Genomic DNA, 21,459 nt, shown 5'->3' with positions numbered 1-21,459 from the left:
GTGCCAAATATTTAGCTAGTTCTGCTTCATATTAGCCATTCAATGTAGGAAAATTATTTTAGTTGAAGTACTTGGACATTTTTATAATTTGTGTATGATTCAATATTTTCAGATATTACCTAGATTAATTGCATTCCATTTGTCACACATTATTCATATGGGCTTACATCACATTCTGGTGGTTTTATTCTTGTTTTTCTTATCATAATTACACTTTTCTATAAAATAGATTTCAGCCGTCCAGTTTACACTAAAAGGAAGAAACAGAATGCTCATTCTTTTCAATAAATACTTTATCATTTAGTACCCAGCAACCACTATTAGGTATTGGTCATATAGATTACCTTTCCAATTGGAAAAATATTGTACTTTTAAATTAAAAATATATCCATGAGCTAGATAAATCATTTATCACCATAGTAAAAGCATAGAGAAGGCATACTGGGTCTTGATGTTTTCAACTCAAAGGAGTCACAAACAATTTCTTTGTATATTCTGTTGATGAGAACTTGTTTCCTGGCTTTACCATGATACAAAAAGTCTGGGAAATGGGGAGTAGTAGTATTCCCATGAAGAAGACAGGAACATAGATATTGGAGATAACTAACAGTCTCTACCACAGGCTGCCCTTCCATTTACCAAACAACCCTTTGCTGTTCTCTTGCTACACAGCAGACATACTCTTCTTGTCTATGAATGTTCACAGTTGCACTTGTTCTGACTGAGATTCTGTGGTCTCTGAGTAATGCACAATATTCTCTATAAAGTACAGATGTAGATCTTTGGAACTTGGCACTTTGTGAATTAAAAAGACCAATTATTTGCACCCCCTCCAAACCCAGCATGACCAGCATGGGCGGTATCCTAACCTTAACTTCCTGTAGGAAGAAAGCGAGACACCTAGTAGTCACTGATCTACAAAAAATTTTTACTCCTTCTGGGGAGGAATTGTGGAGACCATTTGGTTGTCAGGAGGGGCGGAGTTTCCTCATTATGTTTCGTGATTCATTTTTCTGGAAAGTCATCAGTTACCTGCCTTCTCTAAGGGTCTTGTCCTTCCTCTTCCATTACTTATCTAAATGGGTTCTGAGGGCACTGCTGACTCGAAGGAGGGAAGCTTCAGGAATGCTGGGATAGTTCTGAGGGCTTATAGTTTGTTTTACAATAAAATTCGTCAAAAAATTTTGAGTCAGGCTCATGGTTTCTTTACTAATATAATCTGTCAAAAACTGATTTGGCTTCTCAAGGCAGATCAAATTTTGATAATTGCTTTAAATTATTTTCTTGTGACAGTTGCCAAAGACATTTATATTAAATCTTATAATGCTAAGAATCTATTTTAGGGAAAAACAATGTATTGGATTCTCACCCTACTAGTAAGACAAATAAAACTATTGCTCTATTACAAAAGTAAAAGAAGGGGCTTGGGATATAGCTCAGTTGGTAGAGTGCTTGCCTCACATACGCAAGGCCCTGGGTTTGATCCCCAGCACCAATAAATGACAATATGTTTATAATCTTTAGATGGGGGAAAATACAAAGGGAAATACACAAATAAAAAAATAGCTAGATTTGCCTAAGTAATAATTGAAGAGTATTACATGTCAAGATAATTATGAATAAATTTAAAATAAGCTAGAAAAATATATGCTACTAATAGGAAAGATGGTTTGGCATATTCATAGCATGTCTCCCTCTAGTTAATCTATGTAATTTTTGTTTCTGTTCGTAAGTAATATTGCTTTGTACTATTTTGACAATATATCATGAGCATATTTCTATTATATATCTAAAATATTTTTTAATTTCTATTATTTTAAAAATTTCTAATATATTTTTAAATTTCTATTATATATCTAAAATACTTTTTCTTGTCATTGTTGTAATTTCTCACTGTTATGGTGATTTTAGATTTTATGTCTTTGTTGACATTTTAGGGAGAGTTTGGGAGAGGCTGACCTGAGGACTGCTACCCAGACTTTACAAGAATGTGGCTGTTTCCTTGATAATTGTCTATTTTGTTGAAGTTCATATGACTTCAAAAACACCTCAGTGCTTCAAATAAAGAGAAATATTACAGAATTTATTCCTCATTTTTGAGGTTGCTGGGATTCAGTATTTGAACCTGAGTCCTCTGGCAGTGTAAATCTTGGGTAGATGAGTTCAGTTGTTTTTATTTTCTTGATCCTGATGGACCAGCACTTAGTAAAGGACCATTCTCTTTAGGTGAGGGGTCAGCCATGGATTTCCTTTCTATTGTCTCTTCTCACTTTTACAGCATTCTTACTTTCCCCAACTCCAGATCTCTAAAGATCTCTAAAGATCTGGAGTTGGGGAAGGTAAAGAATGCTGTCAGAAGAGAAAAGTAAACTTTACCATAAATTTTCTGCTTTGTTCTTCCAGATCCAATTCTGATGTTTTCTTCATATTGATTCATTCATTATTCAATACACTATTTCCTAGGTCTGATCATTGGTGTTACAATGAGGAATTGTCAGGGAGAGAAACCTTTATGCATTGAACAGAATATTCCAGAATAAAAATGAATCTCAGAGTTATTGTTGGGATCTTTTATTATGCAACATTTGTGCTCTGCCTATGGTGCAAAGGGTGACTATAACATATGTGTATTTAATGGAGAATTTTTCATCTTGTTTGAAAATATGTTCAATTCTAAGACAGTTATTGAGCTCCTGTTATTAACATTATCTTAATGTATATTACATTTTGTTGGAAATGGAATAAACAAAATTATGCAGATAATTTGTCTTTTTAATTCACATAGTGCCAAGTGATAAAGATCTATATTTGCACTTTATACAGTTTTATAGATGATTCTAGTGAGGGTCAGAGATATGAAATAACTTGCTCAAAGTTCCATGAGTGCAAACATAGTACACATTTATTGGCTTTCTTATAAATATGTTTAGGATATGGTGTATGACTAAAGATGGGAAACCATTACATATTTCAGAAAACAGTTCAACAGTACCTTATTTTTATATGTTGTTCTCCATTTGCTACTGCTTAATATGAATACTGTAATGATTTGGGAAGAGAGTTAAAGGGATTTGTGTTTTGTGCTTGTTTTTACCCTTTAATGAAATCTGAGAGCACATTATTGGTAGCAACAGTACATGTGTTTGCCATGTATTTGAAAAAAAAATACATGGATGAATGCCACAATGCTGAAATAAGAATATTTTAGGAAAAACAATTGTATAAAAATCTTCTAAACATAAGAATTTTGGCCTGTGGGAATAAATTGGAACCAGTTGTATAATTATTTACTGCCTTTCAAAGCAGCTTGGCCAATAGATAATTCTTATTCTAAGAAATTAGGTACCCTTGCCCAAGTGGAAATTTAGTTTTGCAGATTCTTAATAGTCATTGAAAGAAAGTGTTTTTTGGAATCTGATTGACATTTCTCATAAATCGAATTGTAGTGCTCATCTGCAGATAGGTTTCTAAAAATATGGCATGATCTAAATGTAATTCTATGAGCCACCTGTTTTGCTAAGTCCTCAGATTCCTTACCAGGTTCCTTTCCAAGTTTTTAAAAAAATTAAGTGCTTCCTTAGGAGCCTTTAGGCAAAACCTTAATATTTTTATTATTTGAACAGGAAATTCCCTTTAATGGGATGGATTATAGAAAAACTTATGGAAGTAAAATACTTCTAGGTCCCTCACTGATAATTCAAAAGAGAAATCATTTAAAAAAAAACAAGTTATTTCACATTTTCCCCCAAATTTTATATTTTAAAACCTGAAGGTTTTGTTTAAGAAAGAACTTTTTAGTTGCAAAGGCACTATTCTTCAAAAGCTGTTCTAGCACAACTAAAAGGAGGTGCTGATGAGTCTGGACTGAACTGCATTTGCTTTATCTGATATGGGAGCATGAGCTGGATCTATGTGCAGTTTTATTGGAACATTAAAATAGAAGTACCTCATAGTCAGATTTTGAGCCCAGGGAGCATGAAAGAAATTCCACAGGTGTAAATATTTTCAGTATTATTTGGGAATAGTATGATGTTCTTCAAAGTGGTTTTGTAGTTGCAGTTAGCCAAGTAACAGGCTAGTTCATGTCTATTTGCATCTTTTCCCTAGATATCACATTTCCCCTCTTCAGCAAGCTTTTTTTTAAAAGGCAGAAAGGGATTTTTGCATGGATCCATGCACTCAGATTTCAAAACCAGTGTCTTTGTTACTTCTTATAATTACAGTTGAAATTAGTTTTAATATAAAATAGAGAATGCTAGAATTTTGGTACATACTGAAAATATTTGATTGTGGTTATATATTGGTAGCATTAATGAAATATGCTAGGGTACAGGTCACTAGGAAACTATCCAGGAAATAGATAAAATATCTTAATATGTATAGTTTTGCTTTTTACCAAAAGACACTAATTTATAGTTAGTATATTTGATGGAATTTCTTTAACTTTTAAACCATTTAAAATATACAATCCTAATAGCACATTAAGAGTTCCTAAATATTTTAGTTTTCAGCAAAGAAAGACAATTATCATGGAAATATATCCCAGACAAGTCTCAAGGCTACCATAACTTAAGAATGTTTAGAAAGAAAATCAAAGAATTATTAAAGGGAATATGAGAAAAATCTCAGATACCATCTTGGTTCTCATAATTTTCATTTCTACAGAAATATTGAGTGTCCGTTTCAGGCAATGTTTTAAATGTTTGAACTGTAAAGAGAGTAAAAACACTGATCTAGTAATTATCGTAAAGAGAATTTTATGCCTGCAATTGCCATAAGTATTTAAATGGCATTAGTGTTTTTTCCATTAAAATAGCAATTTAAAATATACCTTTATTATTTATAATAGAATTTAAAACAACCATTTAAAAGTTGTCTATAAATTATCTTAACATATTTATAATTAAGAAATGGAGTGTCAGTCACTAAACCTGTGCCTATAGTATTACCTATAATTCAGTAAATCACTTCTGAAGTGGTTCTTTGCAGAAATGTGCTTTTCTAAGTGGAAAAATGCTTAGTTTTAAGTATAGGTAAATATATGTTTGTATATTCTGAGGTGTGATGATTAATGCTTTTCAAAGTCAAGCAGTGCTGACCTCTGCTGATTGAACCTCATATCCTACTAGTCCATCTTTCCTGGTTGGCACAGCTTTAGCTTTACCGTTTTCTGTCACCTGGACTTGTCAAGCTTTCCTTGTCTCTAGGCTATTTGGTTCCTGTTTGGAATGTTCCCTGGAAGTTTTCCATGGCTACCTTCTTGTTATTCCAACTTCAACCTTGCTCTCCCTTTGTAGAAGGTCTCCCCACCTGTTGTTTTCTATCTTTTTGATCTAGTTTTTTTTTATTGCACTTATTGGTGTATTACATTTTTACATGTTTTCTGTCTTTTCCTATATAAGTTCTTTGAAGGAAAGGATTTTGTCATGTTCACTTTTGTATCTTTAGCTCATAAAACTATGTCTGGTCCATAGTAGGTACATATGAAATATTTGTTGATTATTTCATAGAACTTATCAAAATTGGCATATGATGACTGTGTAGTGTAATGAGTTAAGGCATGAATTGTTGAGCTGGGCTGTTCCTCTTCTCACTTACTAGGTGTGAGACTTGGGGACTAGTTTCTTAACCCCTCTGCTCCTTATTTGTCTTACCTGTAAAGTGAGGAGTATATCATAACATGTTTCAAAGTTATTGTTAGTTTGATATATGAATTATGTAAGGATGAATATATATCAATATAGAGGTATACACACGCACACACACACACACACACACACACACACACACATATATATATAGAGAGAGAGAGAGAAAGAGAGAGAGAGATAAAGTCAGAGAGAGACAAGGGGAGAGAGAGAGAGAGAGAATGAATGAGAATATGATACCTGACTTCTATATTGGAGTAAAGCCATTTTTATTATATATGCCTACCTTGGATGATTTAGCCTCACCTGACCAGGGAGAGAGAGGGCAATTGTTTGGATATATGTATCTCACTAAATTTACTTTGGGTTAGCAGTAGTTTTTCAGTTAATATTATTATTTTAAAGTATATATGGTGTAATATAGGAAGATGACAATTTTACGTCTACCTTTCCAATTTTTATACTTCTATTCTCCTTCTTTTATCTAATTCTGTTGTATAGTAAAGGGAATCTTTGTAATCCTGACCTATGTGAAGTGCTTTGTAATGTCTTCATTATGCTTGATGTTGTCTTTTTGGTTGTGACATAATCTATTATGTTAAGGAAGCATCCATCTATTTTACAATTTAAAAAATATTATTTATAAATTTTATCAAAAGCCATGTGACTTTATTATTTATTATGGATTTTATTAATGGATTCCTAATATTGAATCATACTTGCTTTCCTAAGATAAGCTCCATGTATTAGTCTTTTAATGTGATGCTAGATTTTATTATGCCTTTTGATAATATAATTTTGGACTTTTACCTTGATATTCACATATGAGCTTGCTCTGTATTCATTTGTTGTGTTTTAGTGTTGTCATTTCTAGATTTTGATGCTAAGTTCACATTAATTTCATAAAAATAATTTGGATTTTTTTTCTTTTTATATTTTGGAACAGTTCAATAATGGTGGAATTATCTGATCTTTCAAGGTATTGTGGAATTCTTTTGTGAAACCATCAAGGCTAGGGTTTTTTTTATATGTGATGTAACTTGGACATCTTTTTCTTGGTAGAAAGGGATCTGTTAGGATATCTAATCTTTTTGAATTCTTTTTAGTAAATTATATCTTCCCCCCAAATCATCTCTATCACTCTTCTCACTGTCTCTTTTTCTACTTTCTGTAGGCATTGATATCTTTGTAATCAATCTATTCCAGCTGCCAAACCATCACTATCACCATTACCATTATTCAGATTTTGTTACCTCTTCTTGGTTATAGCCTGTCTTGTAGTTGCTAGTTTTTTTTTTCCTATCACCTCTAACATTAAATCTTACTAAGTTAAATTTCATAGCTTATGGTCTCAAGAATTCATTCATTTAGCGTATATTTATTCAGTATCTGGTATGTGGCAATCATACAGAGAAGAGTACAAGCAAAGCCCTATTCTCATGGAGCTTATATTTCAGTGGATTGTATCAGACAAGTTACAAAGAAGCATAAATACAAATGTATCAGGTGATAAGTGATATCAAGAAAGTGAACTGGGATATGGGGACTAGAGAGGTGGTTCAGTTCCATTTTGTATAGGGTGATGAATGTTGAGTGGAGATTCCAAAGAAATGATAACTGGGAAATCCCATGAAGAAGTGCTTGAGGCAGGTTTAGTAAGCACAAAGTCCCTGAGGTGGGACTCTGTTTGTCATGTTTGAGAAATAGAAAAGGCACCAGGAGAGAGCTCTAGTTTGAGATAAGGTAAAAGTAGGAGAAAAGAAAGCCAGAGCCTAATTGTTGTCAGTGTGTGCTTGGAGGAATGGAGGGGTACAGAGGGGTGACACATCACATAGAATATTGAAGAATATTGTAAGAACTTTTGATTTTATTGAGTGACTTTCCTTAGTTGTATTTTTTTTTTCCCCTGGGGAGTGACATGATCCATACTTTTGTTGAAAAAAATTATTATGACTATATATAGAAGCTAGATTACAGAAGGCTATCGATTTAGTTCAGGAAGAAAGATCATAAGATTTGATCATAGATGTAGTGCTAATATGGGAGAACTCATTTGATTTTGATTACACTTTGACAGTTGAGCCATCAGGATTTGCAGGTGGACTGAATGTGGGATTTGAAGGAAAGAACCATCCTTGATTTCTCTAAAAGAAGTTTTGGTCTCAGAAATCTGAAAATATTGAGGCCATTTACTGAAGTAGGGAGTGTTTTCTAAAAAACAACAAATTTGGACCCAAAATCTAGAGTATGTGTAGGCATTGTGGCACATGTCTATAATGCCAGTGACTCTGGAGGCTTAGATAGGAAGATCACAAGTTCAAATCTAGCCTCAGCAACTTATTGAGGCCCTTTGCAACTTAGTGAGATCCTGTGTCAAGATAAAAAATAAAAAGGGCTGGGGATTTGGCTCAGTGGTTAAGCATCCTTGGGTTCGATCTCTGAACCAAAAATTTTTATTTTACTTAAAATAAAAATTAGAGCACAAAAAAGAAAAAGAGTATGGTCTTAGACCTCTTAAGGTTGGGAATGTTGTGTGAATGATGTCAACAACAGTTTGGGTGCTGGATTCTGGAATTCAGAAGACAGGTCTTTGTGAAAATTCTTTCATGGCTCTTCATTGCTGATGAATCCAAATTTCTAGCACCACATTCAACAATTTTGACCCAGCCTACTTTTTAGTCTTGATCTCACATTATTGCCTTACACAGACTAAATCAAACAGCCGTTTCTATTTATAGACTATTCTATACCTATCTTTTCCTATTTTGAGGACTTTGCTTTTGCCATTTTTTATATCTGGAATACCTATTATCGCAGCTCTGCCTATTGGAATATTTATGTTTTTCATGACTTTATATATAAGAATGGAGAAAGAAGAATGAGTCTTGAAAAGGAAATTTTTATGTTCATTTGTGGTATTTTTGAACAGGTTCTGCTGTTTTACTTCTGTGTGCTTATTTTATTTTACTTTTTTGTCGTGCTAGTGATTGAACACGGGGCCTCACTCATGCTAGGCAAGCACTCTATCACTGAGCCACTCCCCTAACCCCATGTGCTCATTTTAACCTGCGGTGCAATGTGTCTTCTTAGTTACAGTTGGAAAAATGTTGACTTTTGTTTTCTTTATTTTCAGATGGGAACATTTAAAGCACATGATGGTGAATATTTCTTAGAACCTATAATGAAGGCAGATGGGAGTGAACATGAAGAAGTCCACAATAAGCCACATCTTATATATAGACAGGAATTGAAGAGTTCTTTTCTACAGTCTCACAGACCTTGTGAAGTTTCAGGTAACCTATAAAGTCAAACTTTTCTGTTAAGTTGTGATACAATTCAAATCTTCTTATGGTTTATCTTTTACATATTTTCTTAAGTATTTAGTTACTTTTAATTGAGATATAAAAATCATATATATTTACCATGTACAGCCTATTGTTTTGAAACAAGTATACATTGTGGAATGGCTAAATCAAACTAATTAACATGCGTTACCTCACATAGCTTAAAATCTACTTTGTAATTTTCAAGATGCTAATACATTTTTATTAATTGTAGTCATTGTGTTGTAAATATGTCTCTTGAACTCATTTCTTCCATTTAACTGAAATTTTGGTTTCCTTTAACCAACATCTCCCCAACCCTTCCCACCTGCCCCTGGTAACCACTGTTCTACTCTTTACTTCTATGATTTCAACTGTTTTAGATTTTATATGTAAGTGAGAGCATATGTTATTCAATATTGAAGTATATGATTTTTAAACAATATTTTGACTTGTAAGTATCTATTAGAAATTGTTTGTAGATAATTTTTGTAGTAAACTATGTTTAAATTCAAAAAAAGGGATTTATAGGGAACAATCATACGAAATTTTTTGTCATCTGTCATCCACAGTAGTGTGATTTGGTTATTCTCAGCAGAATTTTAGATTAAAAGTACAACTGAACATAAATAACAATATCACATTGCTCAGTTTTGCATGGTTTTTAACTTTCACAAGTGGAAATAAGTTGCACATAGCTGTGGCTCTTCCTTTTTGCTCAGCATTGTTTCTGGGTTCGTCTACATCAGTGTGTGGAGCCGTAGTTCATCCCTTGTCATTGCCGCTCAGTCTGCATTTGCTGAGTGTATCAGACACTGGTAGACTAGTTCCTGCACTCGTTTTCCTCTTGAACTTGTGGCTTCTTTGTAGTTTTTGCTAATACAAAAGATGCCACTGTGAATGTTATTGTCCCTATCTCCTGTGTTTGAGAGTTTCTCCGTGGTATATAAATAGACACTAAATAATTCCACGTTGTCTTATGGAGAGGCTTTTTAAAAAAATCATATTTATAGTTCCAGCAATATAGGAGAGAAGTATATTTTCATCATATTTTTCCTGTAAAATTCAGACTACTGAAGATTTATAATAGATTAGAATCTGGAAGTCATAGATTACTACAAAGTATAAATCTGCTACCATTAAAATACTTTACTTATACATTGTATAAAAGTTGTTTTTATTGAGTTGTGTCCGTATATCTATGTGAATCTTCATTATTTATAAAATGGTGTACTATGATATAGTGGAGAAAAGGCACCTGCAGTTATCATCAAAGTACAAAATCTAGACAAAAGAGTGGGATTAGAAAGGATTTATTTGTGATTGTAGGTGTCCATAAACTATAGTTCCAAACACTGTGATGCCATCTGTTTTGGGATATAATGATATGTAGGCCTTTGAAGGTTTTCCCTGGGAATGCACTTCTTAACCTTTGCTATTATAAGGGTGCCAGTTTGGAGTGGTTCTCACTGTGTCTAAGGCCCTGTTTTAAATCTATTGACATAATAGATGCCTTTCTTATGCTTTTAATATGAGCATAAGGGTTTCATTTTTATGGCTTCAAAGAAAACACAAATGGGTACAGCTTCACAATAGAACTCTACAGAAGGCAGCTTATGCTTGTTCTGATCTACCATTCAGGAGCAACTTGTTTAATGAATTGTTTAGCTTCTTAAGAAGAAAACCACCAAGTAGACATTCTGAATGCATAAATGTTTCACATAATGATATGCAGGGTTTCACATTCATGATCAGCATTAATTATCAGCAAGAAAATGATTCAAGTAAAGCTGGGTTCTTTTGTTTAAAAATATTTATACTAAAGATTTATTTTAAAAACTACAAATAAAAAAATGAATGGAAATCTATAGGATTTAATTTTAATCACGAATACTTTTTTAATATCTGTTAAAATGTATGAAGTGGTATTCATTCTTTTCAATAATTAAATTCCTCCATTTTTTGGTACAATTAACATGTACAGTTTTAATTACTAATAAAGACAATCAATTAATATCCTAAAATTAGCTACTAATCATCATTTTGTTAGTAAAAGTGAAGAGTTGTGAATGTAATTAGTGAAATGTCATCCAAGGTGTTTTTTTTTCCTTCCCAATTCACACATTGTTCAGAAATACTTTCAGGGTTTTTTTATTCTAATCAGCACACCTTCAGGAGAATCCTTCAAACAGGTGGGCCTACAGATTTAGCACATGAGCTAATGTGATTAAATGGAGAAGGAAAAGTGATTTCTTTTTTTCATTTTTCTATGGATGGTTCGTCATGAACCTAACGTGTTACAATTCATAGTAGCTTCAGCCTTGATGAATTAGATTAAATTGTTTCCAAGGCCAGAATTCACTGTGTGTCTTGAAGCCATACAAATTAAATTTGGTAGCCAGACCTAGCCATTGTGTATACTAGGTTCTTAGATGTCAGATATACTCTAAGTAAAAAATTCAGGGGAAAGAGCAAAGCAAGCAAATAAGAAACCCCACAGTATGAAAAAAATATCAAACAAAAACCCCCCACACATCACCACCCAAACAAAATAAAATAAATAAAACTTAAGGGGAAAGAAAAATGTCTCTGAATTATGTTGAGTATAATTCTTCATTGCTTATCCTCCAAGGGCCAATCAAGAGACTTTGTGATCCCCAACCCCTGCTCCACATCTGAATGTCTTGGGGTAGGAAGGAGGATCAAATGTGAGTGAAAAGTGAAATATCTTTAAATGAGTTTTTAGGATGTTGACTGATTTTTAAATTTCTGTGTTTTTCTTGAATTTTTCGAAATTTATTTGTTCATATAGTTATTGAGTCCTTAATATTACAAAGTATATAAAAATTGATTAGAAAAGGGCTGTAGACAAGAGAGAGCATAGCATTTTGCATCTTCAGAATCCTGATGTGTAGAGAGAAGAGTTACCCATTTATCATTTCAAGAGAGCAGGGTGCAGATGTGTGTGAAGTCCTGGGAGGCTGGCAAGGCCACAGACCTGAAAGAACTTTAGGATTTTGCTGGCTATTCCATAGGCATTGGGGAAACAAACTTTAAAGCAAAGAAAGCTCATGATCTTCTAAATAAATAAATAAATAGCATTACTCAGTTGATATGGGGGCTTTTTTTTTCCAGATGGTTTTGGAGCAAATTATATTCTATGCTTGTATGATTATGCCACAATGAACCCAATGTCATGTATAACCATCATGCACTAAAAATGGTAGTTTTGGATTTGAATGAGAGGAGACTGAAGGGAGGGAGACTAAAATTGAAAAGAAGCAATCTGACAACAAAGGATTGAAATATCAAACAAGTAAAGTACACATTAAAAAGTAAATTGAAGATAATTTCCTTAAGCATTTTCAAAACTTTGATAAGATTTTAAAGATTTTTATTTGTGAGTAATCTATTTGCATATTTCTATGAATTTATGAGAACTGCTTTTTCTTTTTATATTTTTATTTTTAATTGATATTTTTTAAAATAAATGACAGCAGAATGCATTTACAATTCTTATTACACATACACAGCACAATTTTTCATATCTCTGGTTGTATATAAAGTATGTTGACACCAATTCATGTCTTCATACATGTACTTTGGGTAATGATGTCCATCACATTCACCATCCTTGCTAATCCCTTTTCCCCTCCCTTTTCATCCCACCTCTCTACCCTATCTAGAATTCATCTATTCCTCCCATGTTCTCCCTCCCTACTCCACTATGAGTCAGCCTCCTTTCAATAAAATTATATTTTTGTGAAGATTATTTCCCTTTCCTTTGAAGATAATAATTTAATCAGCCTCTGTCTGGGAAAAATCCAGATGGTTTTAGTGTCAGCAGAGGCTACAATGCACTTATATGTAGGACCACCTGTTTGAAGGATTCTCCTGAAGGTGCACTGATTAGAATAAAGAAAACTCTGCAAGTATTTCTGAACAATGTTTTAATTGGGAAGGAAAAATGCACTTAGTAAGCTGGAAGTCAGAAAACAGAGTTTGAGTTCTGAGTTGAGACCTACACCTCTCTGGTTGTAGCCAGAGTAGGAAATAGTTGAGAATTTAATATGTTTCCTTTAATTTATTTTTAATTAATTAGTTAATTAATTTTTGATATATTTATTTTTATTTACTTATTTATTTTTATGTGGTGCTGAGGATCGAACCCAGGACCTCATGTGTGCGAGGCAAGCTCTCTACCACTGAGCTACAATCCCAGCCCCCTTTAATTTATTTAAAAAATATTTTTATTTGATATATAGTAATTGTATATATATATATATATATTTTTTTTTTTTATCAAATCCTTTCTTTTATTTTCTAAATATGTTTGGTAGAGAGCAGTTTAAGCTTACTAATTTTAAAAAGGGTCTGCTTGGACATATATCCCCCACTGCCAGGGAAAGCCCTCTACAATTCAGTGATGTGAAATTATTCTTCTCTTGGGTCCCATTAGACCATTACTTAATTTTTCTTTTTCTTTTTTTAATTTCTTTTGGTTGTAGGTGGACACGATACCTTTATTTTATTTATTCATATGTGGTGCTGAGGATAGAACCCAGTGCCTCACACATGCTAGGCAAGCATTTTACCACGGAGCCACAACCACCAGCCAACGTTAATTTTTCTATCACTCTAGATTTATCAGGAGTAAGAGCAAAAACAGAAAAAAAATAACTGATACACCCACCACATTTTTTTCAAAAGCCACAAGTTATACATTTCTATTTTTAACTCTATATAATTCATTTCATATAACCATTGTAGCTTACTTTCTCTGGAGTACAATTCTGGTGAAGGAAAGCCCATTTTAGGCCCTCTCCAAACATATTCAGTTATTCTGTTTTTATTTTATTTTATTTATTTTTAATTTTAATTTGTTATATATGACAGCAGAATGCATCTCAGTTCATGTTACACATATAGAGCACAATTTTTCATGTCTCTGGTTGTACACAAAGTAGAGTCACGCCATTCGTGTCTACATACATGTACTTAGGATAATGATGTTCATCTCATTCCACTGTCTTTCCCACCCCTGGATATATTAATTATGCTAATGATTACATGAGTAATACTTAGTATTTGACAGATAATAATTTTTCTTTATCATAGTTCAGGATTTCTAGTGATTGCATAAAATGATTCCCACATACCCTATGCCCCCTCTCTCCCCCCAGTCCCCTTTGCCCTATCTAGAGTTCATCAAATCCTCCCATGCCCCACCCACCCACTATATTATGAGTCAGCATCTTTAAATCAGAGAAAATATTCGGCATTTGGATTTGGGGGATTGGCTGACTTCACTTAGCATTATATCCTCCAACTTCATCCATTTACCATGCCGTGATTTTATTCTCTTTTAATGCTGAATAATATTTCATTGTGTATATATACCACAGTTTCTTTATCCATTCATCTACTGAAGGGCATCTAGGTTGGCTCCACAGTTCAACTATTGTGAATTGTACTGCTATAAACATTGATGTGGCAGTGTCCCTGTAGTATGCCATTTTTAATAATTTAAATATAAAATTTTTAATAATTTTAATAATTTAATTTTTATAAGGAGTCTTTTTGATAAGATGGTGTTATTTTGCTCACTTTTCCACAGAAAGGACTTAGGAGGGACCCTTTGAAAGGAAGTCCTTTGCTGCAACTGAGAATTCCTTTGCTGGAGCCCAGCAGGAATCCATGAATTCTGAAACTAATTCAGAATCATTTTGAGACTGTATGACTTATTTCTTTTCTGTACCTTTGGTGACTTGGATCTCATGTGAAGTCTGGAGAATGAAATAGCCTTCCCGTACTCATGAGTTCCTATGTCTTTTTATTGGAGTGTCCATGGGCACATCTAAAGAACTGACTTTCATTTTATCCCCCATCTGTTTTTTTTTTTTTAAATTTTTTATTGTGGGTTGTTCAAAACATTGCAAATTTCTTGACATATCATATTCCACACTTTGATTCAAGTGGGTTATGAACTCCCACCTTCACCCCATACACAGATTGCAGATTCACAACAGTTACACATCCAGTGATTTACAAATTGCCATACTAGTGTCTGTTGTGCTCCGCTGCCTTTCCCATCATCCCCCCTCCCCCCTCCCCACCTCTCCCCTCCCCTCCCCTCCTCTCTCTCTACCCCCTCTACTGTATAACCCTGAGGGTCTCCTTCCATTACCGTGCAATTTCCCTTCTCTCTCCCTTTCCCTCCCACCTCTCATCCCTGTTAAATGTTAATCTTCTTCTCCTGTTCTTCGTCCCTACTCTGTTCTTAGTTACTTTCCTTATATCAAAGAAGACATTTGGCGTTTGTTTTTTAGGGATTGGCTAGCTTCACTTAGCATAATCTGCTCTAATGCCATCCATTTCCCTGTAAATTCTATGATTTTGTCATTTTTTAATGCAGAGTAATACTCCATTGTGTATAAATGCCACATTTTTTTTATCCATTCGTCTATTGAAGGGCATCTAGGTTGGTTCCACAGTCTTGCTATTGTGAACTGTGCTGCTATGAACATCGATGTAGCAGTGTCCCTGTAGCATGCTCTTTTTAGGTCTTTAGGGAATAGACCAAGAAGGGGAATAGCTGGGTCAAATGGTGGCTCCATTCCCAGCTTTCCAAGAAATCTCCATACTGCTTTCCAAATTGGCTGCACCAATCTGCAGAATTGTATATATTTATGAAGTACAGAGTGGTATTTCTGTACATGTACAGAATGTGCAATGATCAGGTTAGGATAATTGGCATATCTTTCACCACAGACACTTATTATTTCTTTGTATTGAGAGCATTCAAAATTCTCTCTACTAGCTGTTTTGAAATATTCAATTAATTGTTAACCATTATAGTTATTCTAGTGTGCTGTAGAATATTAGAAGTTGTTCCTCCTCGCCAGCTACAACACTGTACCCACTAACAATGCTCTTTTCATCCCCCTCCCCTTCCTAGGCTCTGGTAACTGTTTTATTCTCTACTTCTATGAAGTCAACTTTTATGTTTCCACATGTGAGGGAGAGCATGTGGTATTTGTCTTTCTGTGACCATTTCACTCAGCATCTTGTCCTCCAGTTCCATCCACATTGCTGCAAATGGCAGGAATTCATTCTTTTCATCTATGGCCATATCACCCTGGATACTCTCAGATCTGGCCAGTTTCCTTCTTAAATGAATGCCACAATTAGATAATTTACAGCTATAGAAATCAAGTGATTACTGGAAATGATGAGGGGAGGTGTCAGAAGGACACTGAGTATCCATAGGGCAGTGAACGCACATGCTCCTTGCAAAAGGCACTTTGGTAATGTGGGACCATATTGCCAGATCTTTTATATTTTATGAAGTAGTTATATATATATATATATATATATATATATATATATATATATATATATATATATATTTTTTTTTTTTTTTGAAGGAGGTACCAGGGATTTAACCCAGGGATGCTTGACCACCTAGCCACATTCCTAGTCCTATTTATTTATTTATTTAGCTATCTATTTATTTTTGAGTCAGAGTCTTGCTAAATTGCTTAGGGTCTCACTAAATTGCTGAGGCTGGCCTTGAAATTTTGATCCTTCTGCCTCAATCTCCCAAGCGGCTGGGATGACAGGCATGTGCTACTACACCTTGCGGTTAAATTTTTTAAAAATGAGAGCTGAACATGATTTGTTAGACACCAGTTTGTAATCTCTTATTGATTTCTGAAATCATTGCCTTTTATAGCATTTAAAAAAATTTATTGGCCAAGAAGGTGTCATTACAGAAGGATTGTAAACATGGCTATCACCATGGCTGGTATTCTGAAATAATAACTTGTTAATGGTGTTTTCAAGGTCAGCTCAAGCTCTACATATACAGAGAGATGAGGATAGATATCTCATTCTCCTGCCCCCTGTTTTACTGCAATCTGCTCTCTCAAAGGTCACATGGGACTTTGACCTTCTACTTGTCAAGAGCAATACTCTTAGTCTTATTGTTACTTTTTGGGGAGTACATTTCCCAACTCTTGGTCAACTTCCCCTAATTGAGTTTCCATTTCTTTAGGTTCTCAGATATGTTTTATTTTCATCTTTGCTTCTCTGCTTTCTAATTATTCCTCACATTTCTTTTGCTGGTTGCCATTTTTGTTTTCACTTTATGAGTTAAGCATTGTTTTGTTGTTGTTGTTGTTTTGTTTTGTTTTTTAGTTTGGGTACCAGGGAATGAACTCAGGGGTACTCAATCACTGAGCCACATCCTCAGTCCTATTTTATATTTTACTTAGAGACATGGTCTCACTGAGCTGCTTAGCCCCTCGCTTTTGCTGAGTCTGGCTCTGAAAACTCTCTCCTCCTGCTTCAGCCTCCTGCCCCTGGGATAACATGAGTGTACCACCATATCTGGCTAAGCATTTTTTAAAGTGCTCTTCTTGGCCACCATTTTAAACCATTTTTTATGTTTATTTTTATTTATCAAAACATCTGAAGCTGAGGATGAGCATGCTTTACAGTTACAGGATCAACTGAAACTTTATTTTATATTTATTTTTATTTATTTGTTTATGATTTATTTTTTCTGCCTTCCAAATTTTAACTACTAATTTGAACAATACATAATTTTTGAAAATGCTTTAACTTTAGTTCCTGTTTTAAGATTAAACCTTGGGTGTACAAAGTGCAAGATGCTCATGTTTTTTGGATGTCCCAGGGGCCTCTAGAGTCAGCACAGCAGAGCCTGAAGCCACTCTCCCTCTTCTATCTCCCAGTTCAGCCACATGCCCAAGAAGAAGCCTTCTTTCTTTTGGTGCCCAAGTTTCTGTTTAAGCCCAGCAAAGGCTATAATGGAAACTTAACAGGTACACCTTTTATTAAGAAAAGATCCTACTCTACTAACCTGAAAAGATTTATTTATATTTTAATGACAAACTATTTGCCTCAATCATTTGGATATCCCCTTTTGCTTTGTTTGCTAATCAGTATTCCATAGCGCATGAAAGTAGTTTATTTTCTTATGTGGCTATTCTTTAGTCTTATTGTTACAGTCGTGTTCTTGAGTTAAAATTTGTTCCAAACAAACAAAAAACCTACATGATGAAATTTGACCTAATCAGGTTTTAAGGTTAGGAATCCTATGAAGTAGAACTACTTCACTTATACAGCCACACATACCCTTTCTTTCTTCAAAGTCGAATCTCATTGATCCTGTAACTGTGAAGCATACTCATCCTCAGTTTCCAGATGTTTTCTATCTGAGGTAAAACCTAGAGGTGGTGTGAGTATTGGTTCCATGTGTAGAGGGTTATCCTATTAGCTGACCTGTTGTGCCAGTTGTGAGTTCTTCTTGCCATAACAGTGAATGTACTATTACATTATTAATAATATATTCCAAAGAGAAGGATCAGTTTGCCTGTATGTGATACTCATTTTGCATTGCCATTATTTTTTTTTGTGGCAATAATCACTAGAGCTTTCTAGTTTCATTTCATTTATTTATGAAATCTTATGTTATCTAGTTTTACTTTTAATAAAGTTAAAGATTCTCAACTAGGGTGAATTATGTGAAATGGACAAATGACTAAGAGAACCAATATGATATAAACCAGAGAGTTTACTTATGTAGTCCTCAGATGCTATGAAAACAATAGTTCTTTCCAGGAAGGACTATGTGGTTATTCTGAAGAATTAATATAACAAGTTTCTTTTTAAATTCCCTTCTTTGTATTAGGATTATGTATTTCATTTATTAAACTAGAGAAGGTTTTGTGGCAGACATAATGATTCACTGTTTTCTAGTTTGGAAGGCAAGGGTTTTTTTCCTTAACATTTTTTTCCTATTAGCCCAGAAATGAATTAGGAGAGGATTTTGAATCTTGAGATATGAAAGAAGCTTTTATACTGATAACCCCTAATCAAAGAGTAAACTATTCCAGTATCTTGAAAATAATGGTGTCAAACCACTTTTTGTAGTTCTGTTAAGATTTGATTGGCTTCCACTGTTTGTAAAGTTAGCATTTCTTGCTCACTGCTAGGAAGACTGATGATTTCTTCAGGCCCATGTCATCTTGTTGATCAAATCTACTGTTGAGAAGGGATTGAGATTACTGACCCTTTGAAATATACTGTGCACCTATTTTTCTGTTGTACCTCCAGATAATTAGTTAGGGAAAGGGAGGGAGTAGGAAGCATTTTGTATGGCAGAAACAGCATGTGCAAATATCTATAGAGATGAGGCAGTGCTTACCCCATTTAGGGAGCTAAAGGTGGTTGATAAAGACAAAATATGGGACTATTGGAGATGGCAAGTTGATGTAACACTGCAAAGGTAAGCAGAAGAAAGCTCATGAAGGTCTGTGTAAGCCTCATTGGGGGACTTGGGTTTTATTTCTACAGTTGTCCAGCAGGTATTGCGAGTAGTTCCAGCAAGGGTCCTGGTATAGGGGCTGATTACCTTTTGCCCTGACTTGTCCTTTACCAATCCCTGTTGTTGGAGGCGTTGGTCCAATCAGCCAGATCTACCCTGCCAGTGGGGTCAGGGCAATGCTTGTAGCTATGAACAAAGAGAGGATGGGAATAGGTACCCAGGGAATTGTGGAAAGTTAGTGAAGAGATGCTGGTCAAATAAAACCAAAATATGAACAAACACAAGATGGGCAGTTAAGATACTGAAATTGTAAGAACTTTTGGGGATACATTTGAGCAAAAGGAGATGTGAGTCATTGATAAGAGATTCAGAAGGAATGGGAAATTTTTGACAAATGGATTAACAGTTAAACTTTATTTGTATTTAGGGAGACAAAACTATGTAGGGGATTGAGATATTTAGAAATAAAATACACTCTGTGGTAAAGGAAAGAACTAGTAAAATTCTCAGTGCAAAACTGACTAGGATTTTCATTCAACTTATTTCTCCATTATCATGATTTGAATAATTTGCCATATAATCTATCAAATTGGGATTATCTGATGACCACTTCTCAAAGCCTATAGATTAAACAATTTAAAGTAAACTTTTTAAAGAAAAATAATAGAAAATTATGATTGCGACATTTCTAATGTTCCTTCCAAAGCCTTACAAAGGGACTTTGCAAGTGAGAGGCCAGAAATGGAAACTTCTTTAAGTTCATGGTGAATTCACCTGAACACTTAGGACATTGTAAATCACAATACTGGCTTTGACTTCAGAGGAAGCACTATGGTTTAAACTTCTTGAGAATGTGGGAGATAAAAGAGCATTTATTCTGTGACACATGACTACTGTGCCTCATTGTCCTGCCGGCACACATAACGGAATAACTGGAATTTCTTGTGTGTAGCATTAATGAGAGTTATTTGGGAGTTTCCTTTATTGCCATCTTTCTTCAAGGCCACTGAATGAATGAACAGCACCAGATTGATCTCAAATCTTTGTCCAAAGTAGAGCTGCAAGCTTTTATATTCAAGTCCTGGCTCAGCTCTGTGTTTCTGTAATGCAGGGAGGACGAAAGCCCATATTTTTGTGAATATGACTAACTAGTTCCCTCTTTTAGTCTTTTAGGAAGCAGCTTTTCCCATGACTCTGGTTACTAAATTCTCAACGTTCTGCATGTATTACTACATATGACCTTTGGAAGAGTCATGTGATGTGGTATTTAGCTGTAATAATTGATGTTGAGGAAATCTGAATTCATTTCTTTGTTATGCCACTTACTCAGCTGGTGGCTCTCGAAATTTCACTTAACTTGTATCACATGTCTGTTTTAAAATGTGCACAGTAATAGTAGCTGATTCAGTGATGCTGGCAAGAGTGATGATGTAATGATTCTTTTATGCTTCAAGTTTTAGCTGGCCAAAGGAAAGTCTTCTCCACATTTATTACTAGAAGGCACTCTAACTTATGAAAATCTTTGAAATAGAGCATTATAAAATAATTTATAAACTATAAACCCAATTCTAAAGTAGTGTCTGAGATTTCTAATGATATCAAAAAATCATAGGGAACTATAGGTTTTCATGGTTTTTGTTTTTTAATGCCACTGATTTAAAATATAAGTGTGTTACAGATTTATATCTTATTAGCTATATTACCATGGTCAGGGAGTGTATTTACCCTCCCTGTTCCTCATTTTCCTGCTTTATAAAATAAGAATAATAACAGTGCTTATTTCATAGAGGTTTTGCTAACATGTGAAGTGTGCCAGTACATGGTAGGTAATAAACTCTTTGTTGGTATTATGTGTATTATTATTATTGTTAATATTAGTATTAATAAGAAAACACAATAACTTAAAACTCTGTGAAGATATGTTAGATTTCACAATAAAATGATGTGGTCATTTTATTCCAAGGAACCCTCAGTTCTTTGAGCTGTAGGGCATTCAACAAGTGATTTCAAATGTTGACAGACTAAAATATATGTCCTTGGATTTTATGCCCCAATTTTAAAAATGACTGGTTATGTGCTGTTGGAGAAGGGAAAATATTTTTTCTCCATCTGGTCAAATACATAGCACTCTTATCAA

General features: G+C 34.2%; 1 protein-coding gene across 1 annotated transcript in view; it reads left to right on the top strand.

The window, feature by feature from the left end:
* The window catches only part of Adamts20 (ADAM metallopeptidase with thrombospondin type 1 motif 20), a 165,207-nt gene that overhangs the window by 8,337 nt on the left and 135,411 nt on the right, over window positions 1–21,459 (top strand). Inside the window, exon 3 of the mRNA XM_046436199.2 lies at window positions 8,782–8,941. Within this exon, the coding sequence (XP_046292155.1) occupies window positions 8,782–8,941 (160 nt within the window). The remainder of the gene's footprint in view (window positions 1–8,781; window positions 8,942–21,459) is intronic.

Source organism: Marmota monax, unplaced genomic scaffold (genome assembly GCF_021218885.2).
Source record: "Marmota monax isolate L192 unplaced genomic scaffold, Marmota_monax_Labrador192_F-V1.1 WCK01_AAM20220418_F8-fsc00012, whole genome shotgun sequence".
Lineage (NCBI taxonomy): Eukaryota > Metazoa > Chordata > Mammalia > Rodentia > Sciuridae > Marmota > Marmota monax.
Note: the sequence above shows the minus strand (reverse complement) of the source record. Positions and strands in the feature narration are given on the sequence as shown.